We start from the raw sequence: 19545 nt of genomic DNA on the forward strand, positions 1-19545 counted from the left end.
GGCACAGAGAAGCTCCCAGTTACACAGGCCGAGCAATGTCCATGTTGGACGTGCTTTGATACCACCTAAATCTCTCCTGTCCGAGTTCAAAGCCGGAACCATTCCAGGGTTTTTAGACCAAAAAAAAAAAATGGGGCTACATGAAAACGATGCCAAAGCCACAGCTATTATTACAAACATGCATTATTTTCACTCTTGCTTTCCATATGCAATGCACTCTACATACAGTGGGCACCGTATAAGCACATAGCAAATGTGAAAAATATTATCAACATTGCTTTAGGGAAGATGAAACTGAGATACGAGGAATCATAAACTGTCCAACATCACAGGGGCAAAAAGTTCACCTCAACAGAAGCCTCTCACGAACCACAAAAACGTAGCTGAGGAAGCCTAGAAAGGCTGTACCCCAAGCGGGGACGGTAAAGTCAAAAAACACAAGGGTGGGGTAATCACAGACCCGGGACAGAGAAATCTAAAAGCCCACTCGACCTCACTACTGCTATCGAACTTCCTCTGAGGTGCAGAGGCGCGGATGCGACACCCAGAAGTTGCGAGAAAGGGCAGAGCTAACTGATAAGGCCAGAGAAAGCCCGCTAAGATTTTTTGAAGGCCGTAAGGTAAACATGTTAAAAACTATAACTACTCACTCTGCCTACACCTAGTGAAAAAGATGCGGCAAGATGAACAGGGCGTAGCTAGCGCCCGCCAGAAGCTCCGCGGCCTCCACACCCGTCCCAGCATACTTTGCGTCGCGCAGAGGCAAGCCCTGGCGCGCATTGGCCCCTTCGGCTGCCGTCTGCCGGTAGTTACTATGGAAACTCAGTGGCCATCGCTATGTCTCTGCAAAAGACCCCTCCGACCCGGGTGTTCGTGGAACTGGTTCCCTGGGCTGATCGAGGCCGGGAGAACAATCTGATCTCAGGCGGAGTGACGCAACCGGGCCTCCACCACCCCGTCTCCTCAACACAAGCACAAACTGCGACCCGCGAGGTGCACGTAAGCGGCACCTCAGAAGTGTCTGCGGGCCCCGATCGGGCTCAGGTGGCGGTGCGAGTGAGCAGCACCAAGGAGGTGGCGGCCGAGGCCAAAAAGAGCGTTTGTCGCCGTCTAGATTACATCACACAGAGCCTCCAGCAGCAGGGCGTGCAGGTGAGATTTCCGTGGGGGAGGAAATACGAGCCAGACGACACAAAAGGCTTGGCAGATGGCCGGGCCCGATGGGCCCCTCAAGCGGGAAGGGAGATGTGGAGGGTCTGGAGCGTTTAGGACGCCTTTGTCGCAAAGGTATTTCGGGACGCCAGAACCTGGAAGAGTGAATATTTGACCCATTCTTCTGGATGAAGGTAATTATTGGCCACAGGGAAATTAAAAGAATGCAAATTGGGTAGGTTTTTATCTGGCGATATTTGCTTCAGTGATTTTGTTTTTAAATTTGAAGTGATTAAATGTTAAAACTTGAAATGTTAGTTGTAATACTGCCCAAGTGGAGTGCTGGACACTAAATATTTTGTTTTGTTTTTATTCTGCACCATGGAATTGGCAAGTGAAGAGCATGACCTGCTTCCTTCCAGTCTTGTAAAACTGCATGGAATGACTCTTGAGTATGTTCCGCAAACAGTAACGTTGGGAAGTGGGAAAGAAGTTGCGTCCATTTTCATTTTATAATGATTTCCCCAAAATTTCTCTGGCCTTTTTAGATTTAACTTTTAAAAAAAGTCAAGCCAGTATTGTAGATGCCACATATATGAAATATTTCTACTTAGTTAGCAGAGATGTGCATGAGTCAAATCACTAAACAAATCTTACCTTAACTCTACTTCTGAGGAAAGAAGAAAAAAAAAAGCCATCATTTAATCCACACAATAGCACTTTTAGGCATGTTTTAATATCCCTATTTTCCAAATTTAAAGAGGTTAAACAATGCTCTGAACTTTAGTTAGAGCAATATTTGAACTCATGTATTCCTGAAACCAGAATGTAAGTTGCTTCCAATTCTGCCAGACTCCAGATAATTAGAATGAAAAAAAAAAAGTTAGAAATCATAAAGGTCTGCTAGTTCAGTTTTCTCATTTTACAGAGTGGGACCCCAAAGGTCAGAGTTGTGACTTATCCTAGATGACACTGAGCTGGTAAAAGTGCAGACATTGTTTCTTTCAGTTTATTGCAAGAAATGTCTTACCCCAAAAAAGCAAGTCCTTATTTTTAATAAGAAAAGATAGTTGCACTCCATTTATAATACAAACATATGAGTTATTACAAAGTCATTTAGACAAGATTTCTTCAAATGATTTTACCAATTTAGAAAAATTCCAATAATTATGAGTAAAATGGGTTTGATATGTAGAAAAATAGTTCTGAAAAACTGCTACTAGTGCTGTCGTCCTGTTTGAATAATATAGCAAGTTTTTAAGTTATTTACACAAAATAAAAATTGAGCTCACAAGGCTCTGATTTATATAAAACAACGCAAGCTGGGCACTGTGACTCAACACCTGTAATGCCAACACTTTGGGAGGCCAAGGCACGTGGATCACTTGAGGCCAGGAGTTCAAAACCAGCCTGGCCAACATGGCAAAACCCCATCTCTACTAAAAATACGGAAACTAGTTGGGCATGGTGGCACACTCCTGTAATCCCAGCTACTAGGGTGACTGAGGCAGGAGAATCTCTTGAACCCAGGAGGCGAAGGTTGCAGTGAGCCAAGATGGTGCCACTGCACTCCAGCTTGGGCAACAGAGAGAGAGACTGTCTCAAATAAACAAGTAAATAAATTACTAAGTCCCACTTACAGTAATTACATTAAGATTCAATGTTAAGGGAAGACATAGGAAGGATAGCAACTTCCTGATTATCTCTGCTAATGGATCAAAGCAGTCATGTAGATAATTTGTTCAGTAGATAATACAAAATATCACTTATATTTTCAGGATGAATTATGGGTCTTCACGAAGTCCTTATTCATTTTAAACTTTGGAATCCTGAGTTGTAAGGTTTATAAACATCACTTCCCTGCTTAAAGGGCTCCTCATAATCCAGACTCCTTTGCTTAAAAGATGGAGCCTCACTCTCTATCCTCATTTCCTATCATCTCCCTCACCTCTGTTGTATTCTTCTTTAAGCATTAGCCCGAGCCTGAGCTATGGAAATAAGACCCTGTCTCAAAAAAACAGAATTAGCCCAAATTCACCTTCTTGGCATTCCTTTCCTAATATAACACTAACCCCTCCCAAACAACACTTCACTCCCTATACTTGTAATAAAAACTTATCATCATTCTTAATTTGCTTGTCTCTTCTCCATATTTCTAAACTTTTCCAGAGCCAAGACCATTTGTTCTTTTTTTGCATTCATGAGTTATGTTTTAAATACATCACATAACATATACTCAGAAAATGCCTTCTGAATGAATATTTTTAAAAAATGAAACACTAAGTGAACAAAGTATTCAGCTATGTTATAGATCATAGATTTATGAACTTGTCTGAAGGTATAATCTTTACTTCTAGTGTAGTTTTCATTGAAAAGTGTTTAAAGTTCTAAGCAGTATTTACTCATTCAGCAAACAAACATTAAGCATTTCATTTTTTTTTTTTTTTTTTTGAGATGGAGTTTCACTTTTATCACCCAGGCTGGAGTGCAATGGCACGTTCTAGGCTCACTGCAACCTCCGCCTCCTGGGTTCAAGCAATTCTCCTGCCTCAGCCTCCCGGTAGCTGGGATTACAGGTACCTGCAACCACGCCCAGCTAATTTTTGTATTTTTAGTAGAGACAGGATTTCACCATGTTGGCCAGGCTCTTCTCAAACCTCTGACCTCAAGTGATCCACCCACCTCGGCTTCCCAAACTGCTGGGATTCTGTACATGCATGAGCCACTATGCCCAGCCCATTGTTCATTTTCAAGCAGCACTTAATATTGTCTTAATTTTTTTGGTCTGCTATAATGAAAAATCATAGAGTTGGGGAGCTTATAAACAACAGAAATTTATGTCTTACAGTCCTGGAAGCTGGGCATCCAAGATCAAGGAGCTACTAGATTTGGTATATAGTGAATGGTAGCAAGAATTACCCTGATAGCTCTGCTTCCCCTTTATTTGCTTCTCTCTCCTACTCTAGGCATAAAATGACCTCACAATGTCTGGTCCTCCCTTCACAAAAGTGTTTCCATCACTCAGGATGCATATCTAAGTTCTAGTGCAAAAGAGGACTATGAGTATATGCTGAAGGGACTGTTTAACTGCTTTAACACGTTACAGTATGAGCAACACTAATGTAAGATTCCTCTAACAGAGTGTAGCTAAAAGAGAGACCCTTTTCTCCTTTTTGCTTCACAAAAGACCACCTCAGCCACCATGACACCACCAGCAGGAGGTATTGTCCACAGGAGCAGCAGAAGAGAACTTACCTTATATCATGAGATATCAAGACATAAGTTCTTGCAATGGACTACATGTTTGTGTCCCCACAAAACTTGTATGTTAAAACCTAATCCCAAGTATGATGGTATTCATAGGTGAGGCTTTTAGGAGGTAATTGGGATGTGAGGATAGGGCTGTTTATAGATGAGAACTCCCAGGACCAGAGTGATTATTGGCAGGTTGCTTGCCCACGGTCACACTGGGAAGTGGCAAAATTTTAACCTTAGGGTCCATGCTCTTAACCACTACAAGATGTTGCTTCTGTATTCTCTTGACAGTGGATAACGGAGGTTTTAGGTAGGGAAGATGTAGCTGATGCAATTGATACCACTACTTACATCCTTTGGCACTTCACATTTTTGTGCATGCAGGCCCAGCTTCCATCTGCCAACATTTGTAAATTCTTTGCCTGAAAGTGAAAGCTCTCCCTGGCTACAAGAATCCACTCTGTCTGCAAATGGGGCCAGAGTGTAATGCCAGGGAGTTAAAGTCCTCTCCCCCAGCCCCAGCAGCCTTCATCTGAAGGCTAATGTGGAACTAGAATGACTGAGGGAACGAATGGAAAGATAACCCAGCATCTTCACCTCTTGGGGTAGGATAATTCTGAGGTATGTGTTCCACCCTGGTTCCTAGAATTTCTCTGCAGGATTAAATTTGAGTTGAGAACAGCAGTAATTTGCTTGACAACACATCTTTTAGTGTCTTTCTTTTCTGTCTTGCATACCACTCTGTTAATGGTGTTTTTTGGAATCATCAAAATTAACTGTATGCAAATCTTTTTCTTAGGATCTGTTTCTAGGGGCACCAAGGTTAAGATAAGAAGTAGGGCAACAAATTGAACATAGGCATGGCTACAGTTTTTCATTATTAAAAATGGTCACAACATGAATGTCCTTGTAAGCTACATATTTATACATGTCCTTAATTACAGGTTGAGTAGCCCTTATCCAAAATGCTTTACCAGAAACATTTTCGATTTCGGAAGTTGTGGATTTTGGAATATTTACATTTTATATATGCCAGTGGAGTATTTGTACTCTGGAAATCGAAAATTCAAAATGTTCCAGTTTTCCGTGAGTGTCATGTTGGCACTCAAAAACTTTCGGATTTTGGAGATTTTGGATTTTCGGATTAGGAATCCTCAACTGGTAATGTTCTTTGAACATTAAATCCTGGATTATGTATATTTGAAGGCTTATGAAAATTATACTCTAAAAACATATGTTTATATCTTCATTTGGCACAGTAGGCATTATTCTGTAATTTTGTCAACTTAGTAGTTCAAAAAATGATACTGTCATTTCTTTTTTCTTCATCATTTGAACTTTTTGAATATAAACTTCTAGTTCAAAATATTTTGCCCATTTTTCTATTGTCTTTACCTTATTAAAATTATAAGAACCTTAAAAATTAAGATTACAAATAACCTGGCCAGGCTTGGTGGCTCGTGCCTGTAATCCCAGCACTTTGCGAGGCTGAGGCAGGTGGATCACTTGAGGTCAGGAATTTGAGGCCAGCCTGGCAAACATGGTGAATCTCCGTTTCTACTAAAAATACAAAAATTAGCTGGGCGTGGTGGTGGGCGCCAGCATTTCAGCTATTCAGGAGGCTGAGACAGGAAGAATCGCTTGAGCCAAGGAGGCAGAGGTTGCAGTGAGCCGAGATCACACCACTGCACTCCAGCCTGGGCAACAGAGTGAGACTCTATTTCAAAAAAAAAAAAAAAGATTGTCAATAACATGTCATTTATTGCAAAAATTTTTCTCAGTTTTTTATTTGCTGTCTAACTTATAGTATTGAACATATAAAATCTTAAACATTCAAAATCTTAAAGTTTTGTTTAGCTAAATTCATTAATTTTTTTTCTACCTTTGCATGTTATGTTTATTGGGTATATTGGGTTCTTCTCAAGCATAAAGCTTTATAACTTTTTTTGTTCTACCTTTGTATTTTTTTTCTACCTTTTTATGTAATGTTTATTGGGTGTTTTGGGTTCTTCTCAGGCATAAAGCTTTATAACTTTTTTTTTTTTTTTAAATACATAAGGTCTCACTCTGTTGCCCAGGATGGAGTAGGGTGGTACTATCATAGTTCACTGCAGCCTAAAACTCCTGGGCTCAAGCTATCCTCCCACCTCAGCCTCCCAAATAGCTAGGACTACAGGCATGCACCTCCATGCCCAGCTAATTTTTTTACTTTTTTGTAGAGATAGGGTCTTACTACGTTGTCCAGGCTGGTCTCAAACTCCTGGCCTCAAGCAGTCCTCCCACCTTGACCTCCTGAAGCACTGGAATGCCAGGCATGAGCTACCACACCTTGCCCAATAGAACTATTAACTAGTATTTCCTGGACTCTTGAGGAACCTTTGTAGTGCATTAGATATGTGTGCTGTGCTTGGAATTTACTTTGGTATAAGGATAAGAGTTTTGTTTTCTCTTAAATAGGTAAGTAGCTGTACTGACACCATTTACTGAAATTTGTCTTTCCCTTACTACATGTGCAAGAACCTTGCTTTACATAATTGAAAAGTCAAGTTGCAATATGGGTTTTCATCGTCAAGGCTCTACATATTTTGATGTAGTTCTCTTGGTTTTACCCTCATCTTCCTGCATGATACTAAAATGGCTACAACATTCCAAAGCCCTACATTTTATACTGTAGCTTAAAAACAATAGTCTGTTTTCTGAAACCACATTTATTTTTTTTTAATCCTACAGTTCACTGTAAATGGAAAACCTAAACTTAACTTTTGTGGCCAGAGAAATGCCAGACTAATTAGCTTAGATTCAGATTTCTGTCCATCTTTGAACCTAATCCTGTAGCAAATCAAATGTGATCATCCTAAATGGTTTAGACCTATTAGGGCTTACCCTAAATCACATAGTTACTTCTCAGAGGGAGGAGGAGAAGAATGTCTGACATGAGAATTTTGTATTCCTTGTTGTACCTACTGCTTTGAAATGTTACTGGTTATTGCTATTTGTAATCTTCAGATGTTCTTGAATTAGTTACAGAATTAATTAGTTCATTTGATCCTTGTTACGGTCCTGTGTTAGTACGACACTGTTTAAATTATTATCTTTATAAAACATTTGTAGGGCAAGTCCTCCCCTCATTACTCTTCTGAAAAAAATTCCCTGTCTGCAAGGAACAGAGGGACATGTTAAGTGACAACATGGAACTATAGTCAGAAATTCCAGATGATGGAAAATTTCTATACAACAAATAAAATTTCTGTTTATATTTTGCATTGTTTACAAATTAATTTCAGCATAACAGCTAATTTTACAATGTTGTGTCCCAGTCCATTTATTTAAATGCTTTGTTTTTCTGTAAAGTTTTTTGGTTTTCTAGGAAATACTCTTCTCTTCAAATTCTTTGACCTAGGCAAAGAATTTATGATGAAGACCCCAAAAGTAAATGCAGCAAAATAAAAAACAGACAGATGAGACTTAATTAAACTAAAGAGCTTCTGCACAGCAAATGAAACTATCAACAGAGTAAACAGAAAGCCTATAGGCAGGGAGAAAATATTTGTAAATTATGGATCTGACAAAGGTCTAACGTCCAGAATCTATAAGGAATAAATCAACAAGAAGAAAACAGATAATCTTGTGAAAAAGTGGGCAAAGGAAATGAGTAGACACTTCTCAAGAGAAGCCATAGAAGCAGCCAACAAACATGAAAAGGTGCTCAGCATTCCTAATTGAAGAGATGCAAATCAAAACCATAGTGAAATACCATCTCATACTAGTAAAAATAACTATTACTAAAAAGTCAAAAAATAACAGATATTGACAAGATTGTAGAGAAAAAGGAGTGCTTATACACTCTTGATGGAAATGTAAATTAGTTCTGCCACTGTGGAAAGCTGTTTGGAGATTTCTCAAAGAACTAGAAATAAAATTACGATTCAACCTGGCAATCCCTTTGATGGGCGTATACCCAAAGGAAAATAAATTGTTTGACCAAAAAGACACCCTCACTTGTATGTTTATTGCAGCACTGTTCACAATAGCAAAGACATGGAATCAACCCAGGTGCTCATCAACAATGGAGTAAAGAAAATGTGATACGTATACACAATGGAATACTATGTAATCATAAAAAGGAATAAAATCATGTTCTTTTCAGCAATATAGATAAGCCTTGAAGCCATTATTTTATGTGAATGCAGAAAAAGAAAACCACATGTTCTCGCTTATAAGTGAGAAGTAACCATTAGGTACACATGGACACAAAGATAAGAACAATAAACACTGGGAACTTCAAAAGTAGGGAGGGAGCACAGAAGGCGTGGAAAAAGTAACCAGGCTGGAGCGCAATGGTGCAATCTCAGCTCACTGCATCTCCTGGGTTCAAGCAATTCTACTGCCTCAGCCTCCTGAGTAGCTGGGATTACAGGCATGCGCCACCATGCCCAGTTAATTTCGTATTTTTAGTAGAGATGGGGTTTCTCCATATGGTCAGGCTGGTCTTGAACTCCCAACCTCAGGTGATCCACCTGCCATGGCCTCCCAAAGTGCTGGGATTATAGGCATAAGCCACCATGCCCAGCCAACAAGACTAAAACTTTGTGTCAAAAAAAAATGAAAGAAAGAAAATGTAAGCAGATACTATATTCCATACTTAGGCAACAGGATCAGCTGTACCCCAGACCTCAGCATCACGTAGTTTACCCATGTAACAAACATGCATATGTACCTTCTGAATCTAAAATAAATAAAATTTATATTGAATAGATGGGATGTTTTCCCAAAAGATTTTTAAAGACTTTTTAAAAAGTTTTATGATTATCTGCATGTTTATTCTTTTTAATTTTATCCCTATGAATATAATTTTTTGGCTATTGAGATTGCTATCATTATGATTTGTGCTTCCCTATTGATATGGTTTGGTTCTGTGTCCTCACTCAAATTTCATCCAGAATTGTAATCCCTATGTGTCGAGGGAGGTATCTGATGGGAGGGGAAATAACTATTCTTTATGGTACTGGAAAGGTACAGAAATGACTTTATGTATTTGTCAAACCTCATAGAGCTGTAAATCACAATTAGTGAAGCCTGATGTATGTAAACTGGGGAAAAAAGGCATCAAAGAGCCTATCATAGGATCAATCCCGGGATAAAATTTATTCTCTGACAAATGAACCTAGTTTTTACAAATAAGTGACATAACTGTGCTTAAGGTGATAGGACAGGAAGTGTCCTATATTACTGGGAAATTGTATTTTGACTGGAAATTATAAGGATGAAGAATAAAGATACAAAAACTCTATGCTGTAGTTGGTAAATAAGTCAGAAACTGCTTTACATATATTCTGGGATTGAACAAATAAGTAAGTGGATATTGGATGATGCGAGCCAGCTTTGTCACTATCAGAGAGGAAAGTTACAGATAAAAATGGAAGGTTAGAATGAATTCTGCAATTCAGGATTAGAGTTGGAAACATCGGTGTGAACTCATGTTTAGCTTTGTGTATTATACAAATGGAAAAATACAGAAAACTTTATATGTGAGTGTGTGTGTGTGTGTGTGTAAAACCTAGCTCTGTCCACTGAGAGAGCCTAGAAGGAATGATACACCAAAAGCAGTAAGCAGTCTCATTATTCTAGGACTGGGGCAGGGAAACTACATAAGCCTGTAACATCTTGTAACAGAAAGTAAGAAAGTGCTCAAAAAGTAAAGGAAAGGGGTACATCAAACAGATATAGGAGCCAACCTGAAAGAAGTCCCAATGGCCAAAGCTAGAACAATTTGAGCAACAAAAAAAGTAGTATTTATTGAGTGAGTGTGGGCTGCACTTAGTGACAGGCTTCCAGTTAATAAAGTATAGAAAGGGGGAAATAGTAACTTTACAATGGAGGACCTGGCATACACTACCTTACCCAAGTGACCAATGTTAGTATCTTGAGTAGTGTCATGTGGATATCATGTACCGCCTGATGTGTTGTGATGAAAAAGGCATTTCATCTCTATGATATTCTTTCCTAAAATTTATAACCATAGTGTAATCATGAGAAAACATCAAACAATGTCAAATTGAGGGACATTCTGTAAAATATATGACCAAAATTTTCAAGGTCATGAAAAACAAGGAAAGACTGAGAAACTGTCAGGAGACCAGAGGAGACAAGACTTTTTGAATTAATGGAATACAGTCTCATGAATTTGATCCTGGAGTAGTAAAAAGACATTTAATAAAAAAAAAAAAATACTGGTGAAATCCAAAGTTTGGATTTTTGTTAATGGTAATCTACTAACATCTTTTTAGTTTAGACGAGGTACTATAGTACTTTCATAAAAAAATATTGCATTAATATTTTATGGGACTGACAGACATCAGAGCCATATTTGGAACTTTAGTCAAAGCTTTTAACTTAGGTTAAACTTTTTAGAATTTTTCTGGATAACATAAACTGCTTTTAATTAGTTTATATATTAAAATTTAGATTCAACCATGTCTCCTTCAAATAACATAATTAAATTATTTGGCATGATCATCATACATTGATTTGGCATATATTTTGAAAGATACAAAAAATTATATAAAATATATTTTGCTTGTCCCCAAGAATGTGAGTAGCTGAAGGTTTTATTCACTGAATTCCCTTTTGGAAAATAGATAAGAAATTTAACTTTTTTTTTCAGAATTATATGCCCTGTATTTACCCTGAGAATAAATAAGTATTAATATTACTTATTTATTCTTATTAATACTACTATTAATACCAAAGTGGCTCAGGTATATTTTTCAAGAAATATTTATATCATAGTGGTATAGCATCCACTTTTGGTGAGTGCCTTCTCTATGCCAAGTACTTGATACGCATCTTCTCATTAAATCCACAAAATGATGCTATATACGGTATACATTAATCTGATTTTATAAATGTAGAAACTAAGGCTCAAAAAACTGAGTAACTTGCCCAGAGTTGCACATGATAGGTATTAGGTAATTTTGTATTAAATAATTTGTAAATTATTTTTTAAAACTTTGACATTCAACATTAAGTATAGCTTATGTGCAAACAATTGCTTGTATATATCACCATATGTTCATACTTCCTTTATAAGCAAATATAAATTATAAAAGGAGTGACATTTATGAAATTTTAAGCAAATATTTACAGATTTCTGAATTTATTTTATGACACGTTTAGGGAAGTTCTAAAACATCAGGCAAAATTCTTTTACATACTTTATATCTTTCTGATTTTAATTAGTTTATGTTTCTAATTTATGTTTTAGAGTAATTGCGTCAAATAGGTAGTAATCATTCTCTTGGACTTTTTCTGTTTCAGGCAGAAAACATAACTGTGACAAAGGATTTTAGGAGAGTGGAAAATGCTTATCACATGGAAGGAGAGGTATGTACTTAAATAATTGGAAGCAGCATGATTTTTTGGAGACAGTTTGTCATTTACTTTTATTTTTGAATTGAAATGAATATTGGAAAATGCTTCTTATTATACTGATAGATTATTTTTCTCAAAATCATTTTGGTGTTATATATCTGTTTCAGCTTTTAAATAAGTTTAATGAGATTTAAAAGAAGTTGTTTTAAATGAAATAAAAATAGCAAGTGGAAAATAGCAGTTAATTGCCACTAAATAAAATTTTAATAATAATATCACCTAATGCACAGGAGAGAAATTGCTTTTACATAAAAAGCCATAAAGTCCTAACATAAAGGATTTGAAATGCTTTTCAACATTCTTTTGTTTTGCAGTGCAATTTTTCTGTATTGTGATAAATATTATTTAAAAATGAAAACCAGGCTGGGCACAGTGGCTCACACCTGTGATCCCAGCACTTTGGGAGGCCAGGGCAGGGCTCATGAGGTCAAGAGATCAAGACCATTCTGGCCAGCATGGTGAAACCCCATCTCTATTAAAGATACAAAAATTAACCAGGCATAGTGGCACGCACCTGTAGTTCCATCTACTCAGGAGGCTGAGACAGAAGAATCACTTGCACCCAGGAGGCAGAGGTTGCAGTGAGCCGAGATCATGCCACCCACTCTAGTCTGGGCAACAGAGCAAGACTCCTTCACACACACACACACACACAAAAATGAAAACCATTCAACCTTTACATAAATTTAAAAGAATAAAACTATTTTCAATACACTTAATTAATGACAACATTTAGTTCCTACAACTGCCTATACTTTTTACTTATATTTAAAGATCTGATGGGTAGGCTTTTGTGAAATCAGAATATGTTCTAGTGATGGTTAGGTTACAGGACTGCTGTTTGTGATTCCAAACATTTTGGCGTATGTTTCTACTCTGAGGCATCTCCTTGTAACAGGAAACAAAGAAGAGTGGGGTTATATTGGAATCTTGTATATTAAATGAGAGAATCTTTGTCTTTTGAAGTAGAAAATATCTCCATCACCTGTTTCTATCCTCAAGTGGATAATACATTATTTTTCTGATTTTAAAGATGTGACCTTAGGTTCAAATCACTTAGGTCCAGATTTCTCAAAGGTCATATAACAAGAATTAGATTAGAAATTAGAACCCTGGATTCTTAACTCTTGAGAAGCAACTTCCACCATATTGTTTGTTGCCCCAATGCTTCCTGTAATCATTTTATGATTTCGCCACTTAAAATTTTACGTCAAGGAATTTTTAAGTTACTCATTATGATTTGAGTGATTCCTTTGGCAAAAATTATTTTGTAGTAGTAGAAACTGAAAAATATCTTTCAAAACAGTATGAAAAGCAATATGATCCAAATTGTAGAGGGTAAAAGCCGGTAGTATGTTAGAGCACGCCTCTAGTAATTATCACCTGTTAGCACTTCAGACTATAATTAATATAGATAGGAGCAACTTATCTTAGTTAAGGAGGTTTATTGTGAAGGTACCAAGGGAATAATGAGAAAAAGGAAACAGTTCCACAACTATACAGCCAGGCTTCATGGAAAACTGGAATGTGTTCGAACCCCTGAGTAGTTCTAGGGACTGACCTTCCAGATGCAGAAAGAGAGCATTAAATCTGCTTGTTTTAAAACGTGACTAAATGAGAATATGGCTAAATTCTGTTCCCCTTTGTTCTGCTTTACTTACCTTTTTAATGTTTTGTGTTCAGATTTCTTAGGAGAGAATCTAATTATATTTGGTATAGGGATTCCAGGTAGCCCGATTCGTATCATATCACACAGCCCAATACATGATTGCCCTTAGGTCAGCACCAGCAGTCAGTGAAAACCAGAGTATTGGGATCATAAGATACAAAATGTACCAACCTAAGCATTAGTAACAATGTGTGGCTTTATGGCTATGGATTTAGCAAACACTAAAGCCTAACATATAACACATACCAGTATTCTTAAGCACTGTTAAATATATGGAATGGGATTAGTTGGCTGGTAGACTGCTACAACTCAGTAACAGAAAAGCAAATAACCTAATTTTTTAAATGGATGAAGGACTTGAATAGACATTTATCAAAAGAAGATGGCCAAAAGGTATATAAAAAGGTGCTCAGCATCACTAATTATCTGAGGAATACAAATCAAAACTATACTGAGCTATAACCTCACATCTGTTAGAATGGCTATTATCAAAAAAGCAGAAAACAATGTTGATGAGAAAGTGGAAAAATTAGAATGCTTGTGCACTGCAGGTAGGAATGTATGATGGTGTAACCATTACAGAAAACAGTATACAGTTTCCTCAAAAAAATTAAAAATAGAACTACCATACGATCCAGCAATCCCATTTCTGGGTGTATGTCCAAAAGAACTGACATTAGGATCTGGAAGAAATACCTGTACTTGCATGTCCATTACAGCATTATTCACAATAGCCAAGCTATAGAAGCAACCCAAATGTCCATTGACGATAGATGGATAAAGAAAATGTGTTGTATACATACAGTGAAATATTATTCAGCCTTTAAAAAGAAAGGAAATCCTACCATTTGCAACATTGCTATGCCTGGAAGATATTATGTTAAGAGAAATGTCAGTGACAGAATGATAAATACTGCATTATTCCACTTACATGAGGAGTCTAAAATAATCAAATCATAGAAGCAAAAAATAGAAGCTGGTTACCAAAGAATGGAGGGAAGAGGAAATGGGATTTCTTACTCAATGGGTATAAAATTAGTTATGCAGATGAAAAAATTCTAGATATGGGCTATACAGCATAATGCCTATAGTTAACACAATGTTATGCACTTAAAAATTTGTTAAGAGGGTAGATCTCATGTTGTGTTAATGTCATACACATATACAAAGCAAAGGACACAGGAAAATTCTGGAGGTGATAGATAGGTTTATTGTCTTGATTATAGTGATGATATCACAGGTATGCATATGTCCAAACTCATCAAACTGTATATTCTAAATATGTGCAGTTTGTATATATAAATTACACCTCAATATGGCTCTAATTTTTTTTTTTTTTGAGACAGAGTCTCACTCTGTCACCCAGACTGGTGTGCCGTGGCATGATCTCAGCTCATTGCAACCTCCGCTTCCCAGGTTCAAGTGATTCTCCTGCCTCAACCTCCAGAGTAGCTGGGATTACAGGCACATGGCTAATTTTTGTATTTATAGTAGAGACAGGGTATTACCGTGTTGGCCAGGCTGGTCTCAAACTCCTGACCTCAAGTGATCTGCCTCCCTCAACCTTGAAAAGTGCTGGGATTACAGACGTGGGCCACCCAGCCTGGCCTAAATAAATTTTTTAAAAGATTAGATGACGCCAGGCACAGTGGCTCATGCTTGTAATCCCAGCATTTTGAGAGGCCAGGGTAGGCAGATTGCTTGAGCCCAGGAGTTCCAGACCAGCCTGGGCAACAGGGCAAAACACTGTCTCTACAAAAAAAATACAAAAATTAGGTGGGCATGAAGGCATGCACCTGTAGTCCCAGCTACTTTGGAGGCTGTGGTGGAAGGATCGCTTGAGCCCATTAGGTGGACGATGCAATGAGTCAAGATCATGCCACTGCACTCCAGCCTGGGCAACAGAGTGAGACTCTGTCAAGAAAAAAAAAAAAAGAAAGAAAGAAAGATTAAAGACTTAAACATAAAACCTAAAACCATAAAAAACCCTAGAAGAAAACCTAGGCAATACCACTCAGGACATAGGCATAGGCAAAGACTTCATGACTAAAACACCAAAGCAATTGCAACAAAAGCCAAAATTGACAAATGGGATCTAATTAAACTAAACAGCTTCTGCACAGCAAAAAAAAAAAAAAACAACTATCATCAGAGTGAACAGGCAACTATAGAATGGGAGAAAATTTTTGCATTCTATTCATCTGACAAAGGGCTAATATCCAGAATCTACAAGGAACTTACACAAATTTACAAGAAAAAAAGCAAACAACCCCATCAAAAAGTGGGCAAATGATATGAACAGACACTTCTCAAAAGAAAACATTTATGTGGCCAACAAACATATGAAAAATAGTTTATCATCACTGGTCATTAGAGAAATACAAATCAAAACCACAGTGAGATACCATCTTACTCCAGTTCGAATGGTGATCATTAGAAAGTCAGGAAGCAACAGATGTTGGAGAGGAAGTGGAGAAATAGAAATAAGAACATTTTTCATTGTTGGTGGGAGTGTAAATTAGTTCAACCATTGTGGAAGACAGTGTGGCCACTTCTCAAGGATCTAGAATCAGAAATACCATGTGACCCATTACTGCGTATATACCCATTACTGGATATATACCCAAAGGATCATAAATTATTCTGTTATAAAGACACATGCACACATATGTTTATTGCAGCACTATTCACAATATCAAAGACTTGGAACCAACCCAAATGCCCATCAATGATAGGCTGGATAAGGAAAATGTGGCACATATATACCATGGAATACTAAGCAGTCATTAAAAAGGATGCGTTCATGTCCTTTGCAGGCACATGGGTGAAGCTGGAAACCGTCATTCTCAGCAAACTAACATAAGAACAAAAAAACCAAACACTACATGTTTTTACTCATAAGTGGGAGTTGAACAGGAAGGGAGCATCACACACCAGGGCCTGCCGGGGGCTGGAGGGCTGGGGAGGGATAGCATTTGAAGAAATACCTAATGTAGATGACGGGTTAATGGGTACAGCAAACCACCATGGCATGTGTATACCTGTGTAACAAAACTGCATGTTCTGCACATGTCTCCCAGAACTTAAAAGTATAATTTTTTTTAAAAGTCCAAAAAGAGAGCACAGAGAAAATGAAAGAGAATAAAATAATTAAAAAAAAATTCTCCAAATACCAAAATGCAATATTTGAATTTTGATATTCAATGGACCCAGTGGGTGCCCAACACAATGAACAACAAAAAAAAAAACTCATTAAAGCATATTATTGGAAATGTTAGAACCCCAGGAATAAAATGACCCCAGAAGTTCTAGAGAAAGAAAAATAGTTCACAGACCAAGGGTTAGAAATCTGAACAGCAAATGGACCTCTCATTGTCAACACTGGAAGCCAGAAACTGAAAGGCAAGACAGCAACATCTTCCAATTCTGAGAGAAAACAATGTCTAATCTAGAAATTCTTACCCAGCCAAAAAACCATCAAGAAGAAGGTAATAAAAGGACAGCAGACAGGGCTGGCCGGAACTGTTACACTGTCCATTATTTGGCCGGGATCTGATGGATAATGCCCTCTAAAGACGTTAAAAATGTAGAACATCACTCCTATATACAAGATCTCAAAACATTTCCCTACCGTACATGAGGAAGTAAACCAAGAAAGAGAAAAACAGGAGTTCCCAGGTAATGGCAAAGGACTGTCCCAGATTTAGGGGACAGGAGGACTGAGGGCCTCAGTAAAACATCCCCAAGAAAAATAATAAAGGAACTCATAGATTACCCAATTAATTTTCCCTACTTATTTGACTTTTATGACTCTTATCAAAGGGTTTGAAGGACATGTACAACTAAGAAAGCAAACAAATAAAAATGAAGTGATTATTAACTCCCAGGAATTCAATGAACACTAGAATATGAAGACATAAATCGGTTAAAAGTAATGGGATGGAGAAAGATATACCATGCTAACATAAATGAAAAGAAAGCTGAAGTGGCTGTAATAAAGTAGATTTCAGGGCAATGAATATCATAGATAAAGACAGTCATTTCATAATGATAAAAGAGTAAATTAATGAAAAGGGCATATAGTACTTAATATGTATATTTATAATAAAGCTACAAAATACTTAAGGCAAAAATAATAGAACTACAAGGAAAAATAAGTAAGTCTACAGTTGTTGTGGAAGATTTCAATACGTCCCCTTTTCAATAGTTGATAAAACTATCGACAGAAAATTAGTAAGAATATAACAGATTTGAGTAACACTATCCACCAATTCGACCTGCTTGACATTTATAGAACACTCCAGAAACAGCAGCCTACACATTCCTTTCAAGTGCACATTGAACATTTGCCAAGGTAGACTGTATTCTGGGTTATAAAACAAGCCTTAATAAATTTAAAAGTATTTGGCCAGGAACAGTGGCTCACACCTCTAATCCCAGCACTTTGGGAGGCCAAGCCAAGCAGATCACCTCAGGTCAGGAGTTCAAGATCAGCCTGGCCAACATGGTGAAACCCTGTTTACAAAAATACAAAAATTAGGCCGGGCGCGGTGGCTCAAGCCTGTAATCCCAGCACTTTGGGAGGCCAAGCCAAGCAGATCACCTCAGGTCAGGAGTTCAAGATCAGCCTGGCCAACATGGTGAAACCCTGTTTACAAAAATACAAAAATTAGCCACACGTGGTGGTGCATGCATGTAATCCCAGCTACTCAGGAGGATAAGACAGGAGAATTGTTTGAACTCAGGAAGTGGAGGTTGCAGTGAGCCAAGATACTAAGCGAGACGCCATCTCAAAAAAAAAAAAAAAAAGTATTTGTATCATACAAAGTTTTCTGACCATAGTGGAATTAAAAACCAGTAACAGAAGGGTCTCAGGAAAATCCCCCAAATATGCTGAATTTTAAAAACATACTTTTCAGTAACCCATTTGTCAAAGAAGAAATTTAAAAGGAAACTAGAAAGTGTGTAAGGAAGAAATCATGCCAATCTATACAACTTTTTCTGGAAAACTGAAAAGGAAGAAATATTTCCTTCCTCATTCTTTGAAGTCAGAAGATAACGAAACCAGAAAAATGTAATTACAAACAAAGAAAATTACAGACCAATATCCATCATAAACATGTAAAAATTACAAACTAAATTTTAGCCAATCAAATTTAATGATTTATACTCATACATGCATACACATATGCACACACATATGTATCCTTTACATGCATGTATAAATAATAATATTAATACATAATGACCAAGCATGGTGTATCCCAGGTTGGTTAACATTCAGAAATTGGTCTATGTAATTCACTATATTAATAGATTGAAAAAAATCACACAATCATCTCAATAAATGCCAAAGAAGCACTTAACATCCATTATTTATTCCTGGTAAAAATTATCAGTAAAATAAGAATAGGCATTTTCCTCAAACTGATAAGAAGAATCCATGAAAACCTACAGCTAATATCATACTTAATGGTGAAACACTGAATGTTTTGTGCCTAAGATCAGGCACAAGACAAAGATGTCTTCATTCATGTCCTCTTTCACCATTGTATTTGAAATTCTAGCTAGAAAAAGAATAAAAGCTGGAAAGGAAGAAGTGAAACTGTCTTAATGCATGGATGACATGACCATTTTTGTAGAAAATTTGATGGAATCTACAAAAAAGCCATTAGAATTAGTAAGCATCAAAAAAATTAAAATACATAGGGATAAATCTATTATAAACGTGAAAGACCTGTATGCTGAACACTGCAAAGCATTGCTGAGAGAAATTAAAGAGGACTTAAATATGGAGAAACATAATCTTGTTCATGGTTTGGAAGAGTCAGTATTTCAGATATCAGATCTCCCTAAATTGATCTATATAATCCTAATGAAAATCTCAGCCAGCTTTTCAAAAATAGAAATTGACAAACTGATTACAAAATACATTTGGAAATGCAAAGGATCTAGAACTAGTTTGAAAAAGCAGCATCTTTATTTATAATAGCCCCAAACTGGAAGAAACCGAAATGATTAAAAAAAAAAAAAAAAAA

The 19545-nt window shown here is 37.1% G+C and overlaps 1 protein-coding gene and 1 long non-coding RNA gene across 2 annotated transcripts in view; one reads left to right on the forward strand and one right to left on the reverse strand.

Moving 5' to 3' along the window:
* The window catches only part of LOC108294050, a 52228-nt gene extending 51388 nt beyond the window's left edge, over positions 1-840 (reverse strand). The window contains exon 1 of the long non-coding RNA XR_001820892.2: positions 651-840. This is a non-coding gene — a long non-coding RNA (uncharacterized LOC108294050). The remainder of the gene's footprint in view (positions 1-650) is intronic.
* LOC108294049 (interleukin-1 receptor-associated kinase 1-binding protein 1) overlaps positions 752-19545 on the forward strand; it is a 22318-nt gene continuing 3524 nt past the window's right edge. Inside the window, exons 1-2 of the mRNA XM_017515787.2 lie at positions 752-1152; positions 11725-11790. Coding sequence (XP_017371276.1) covers positions 838-1152; positions 11725-11790 — 381 coding nt within the window. The 5' untranslated portion in view covers positions 752-837. The remainder of the gene's footprint in view (positions 1153-11724; positions 11791-19545) is intronic.

The sequence above is a fragment of the Cebus imitator genome, unplaced genomic scaffold, assembly GCF_001604975.1.
Source record: "Cebus imitator isolate Cc_AM_T3 unplaced genomic scaffold, Cebus_imitator-1.0 Scaffold559, whole genome shotgun sequence".
NCBI lineage: Eukaryota > Metazoa > Chordata > Mammalia > Primates > Cebidae > Cebus > Cebus imitator.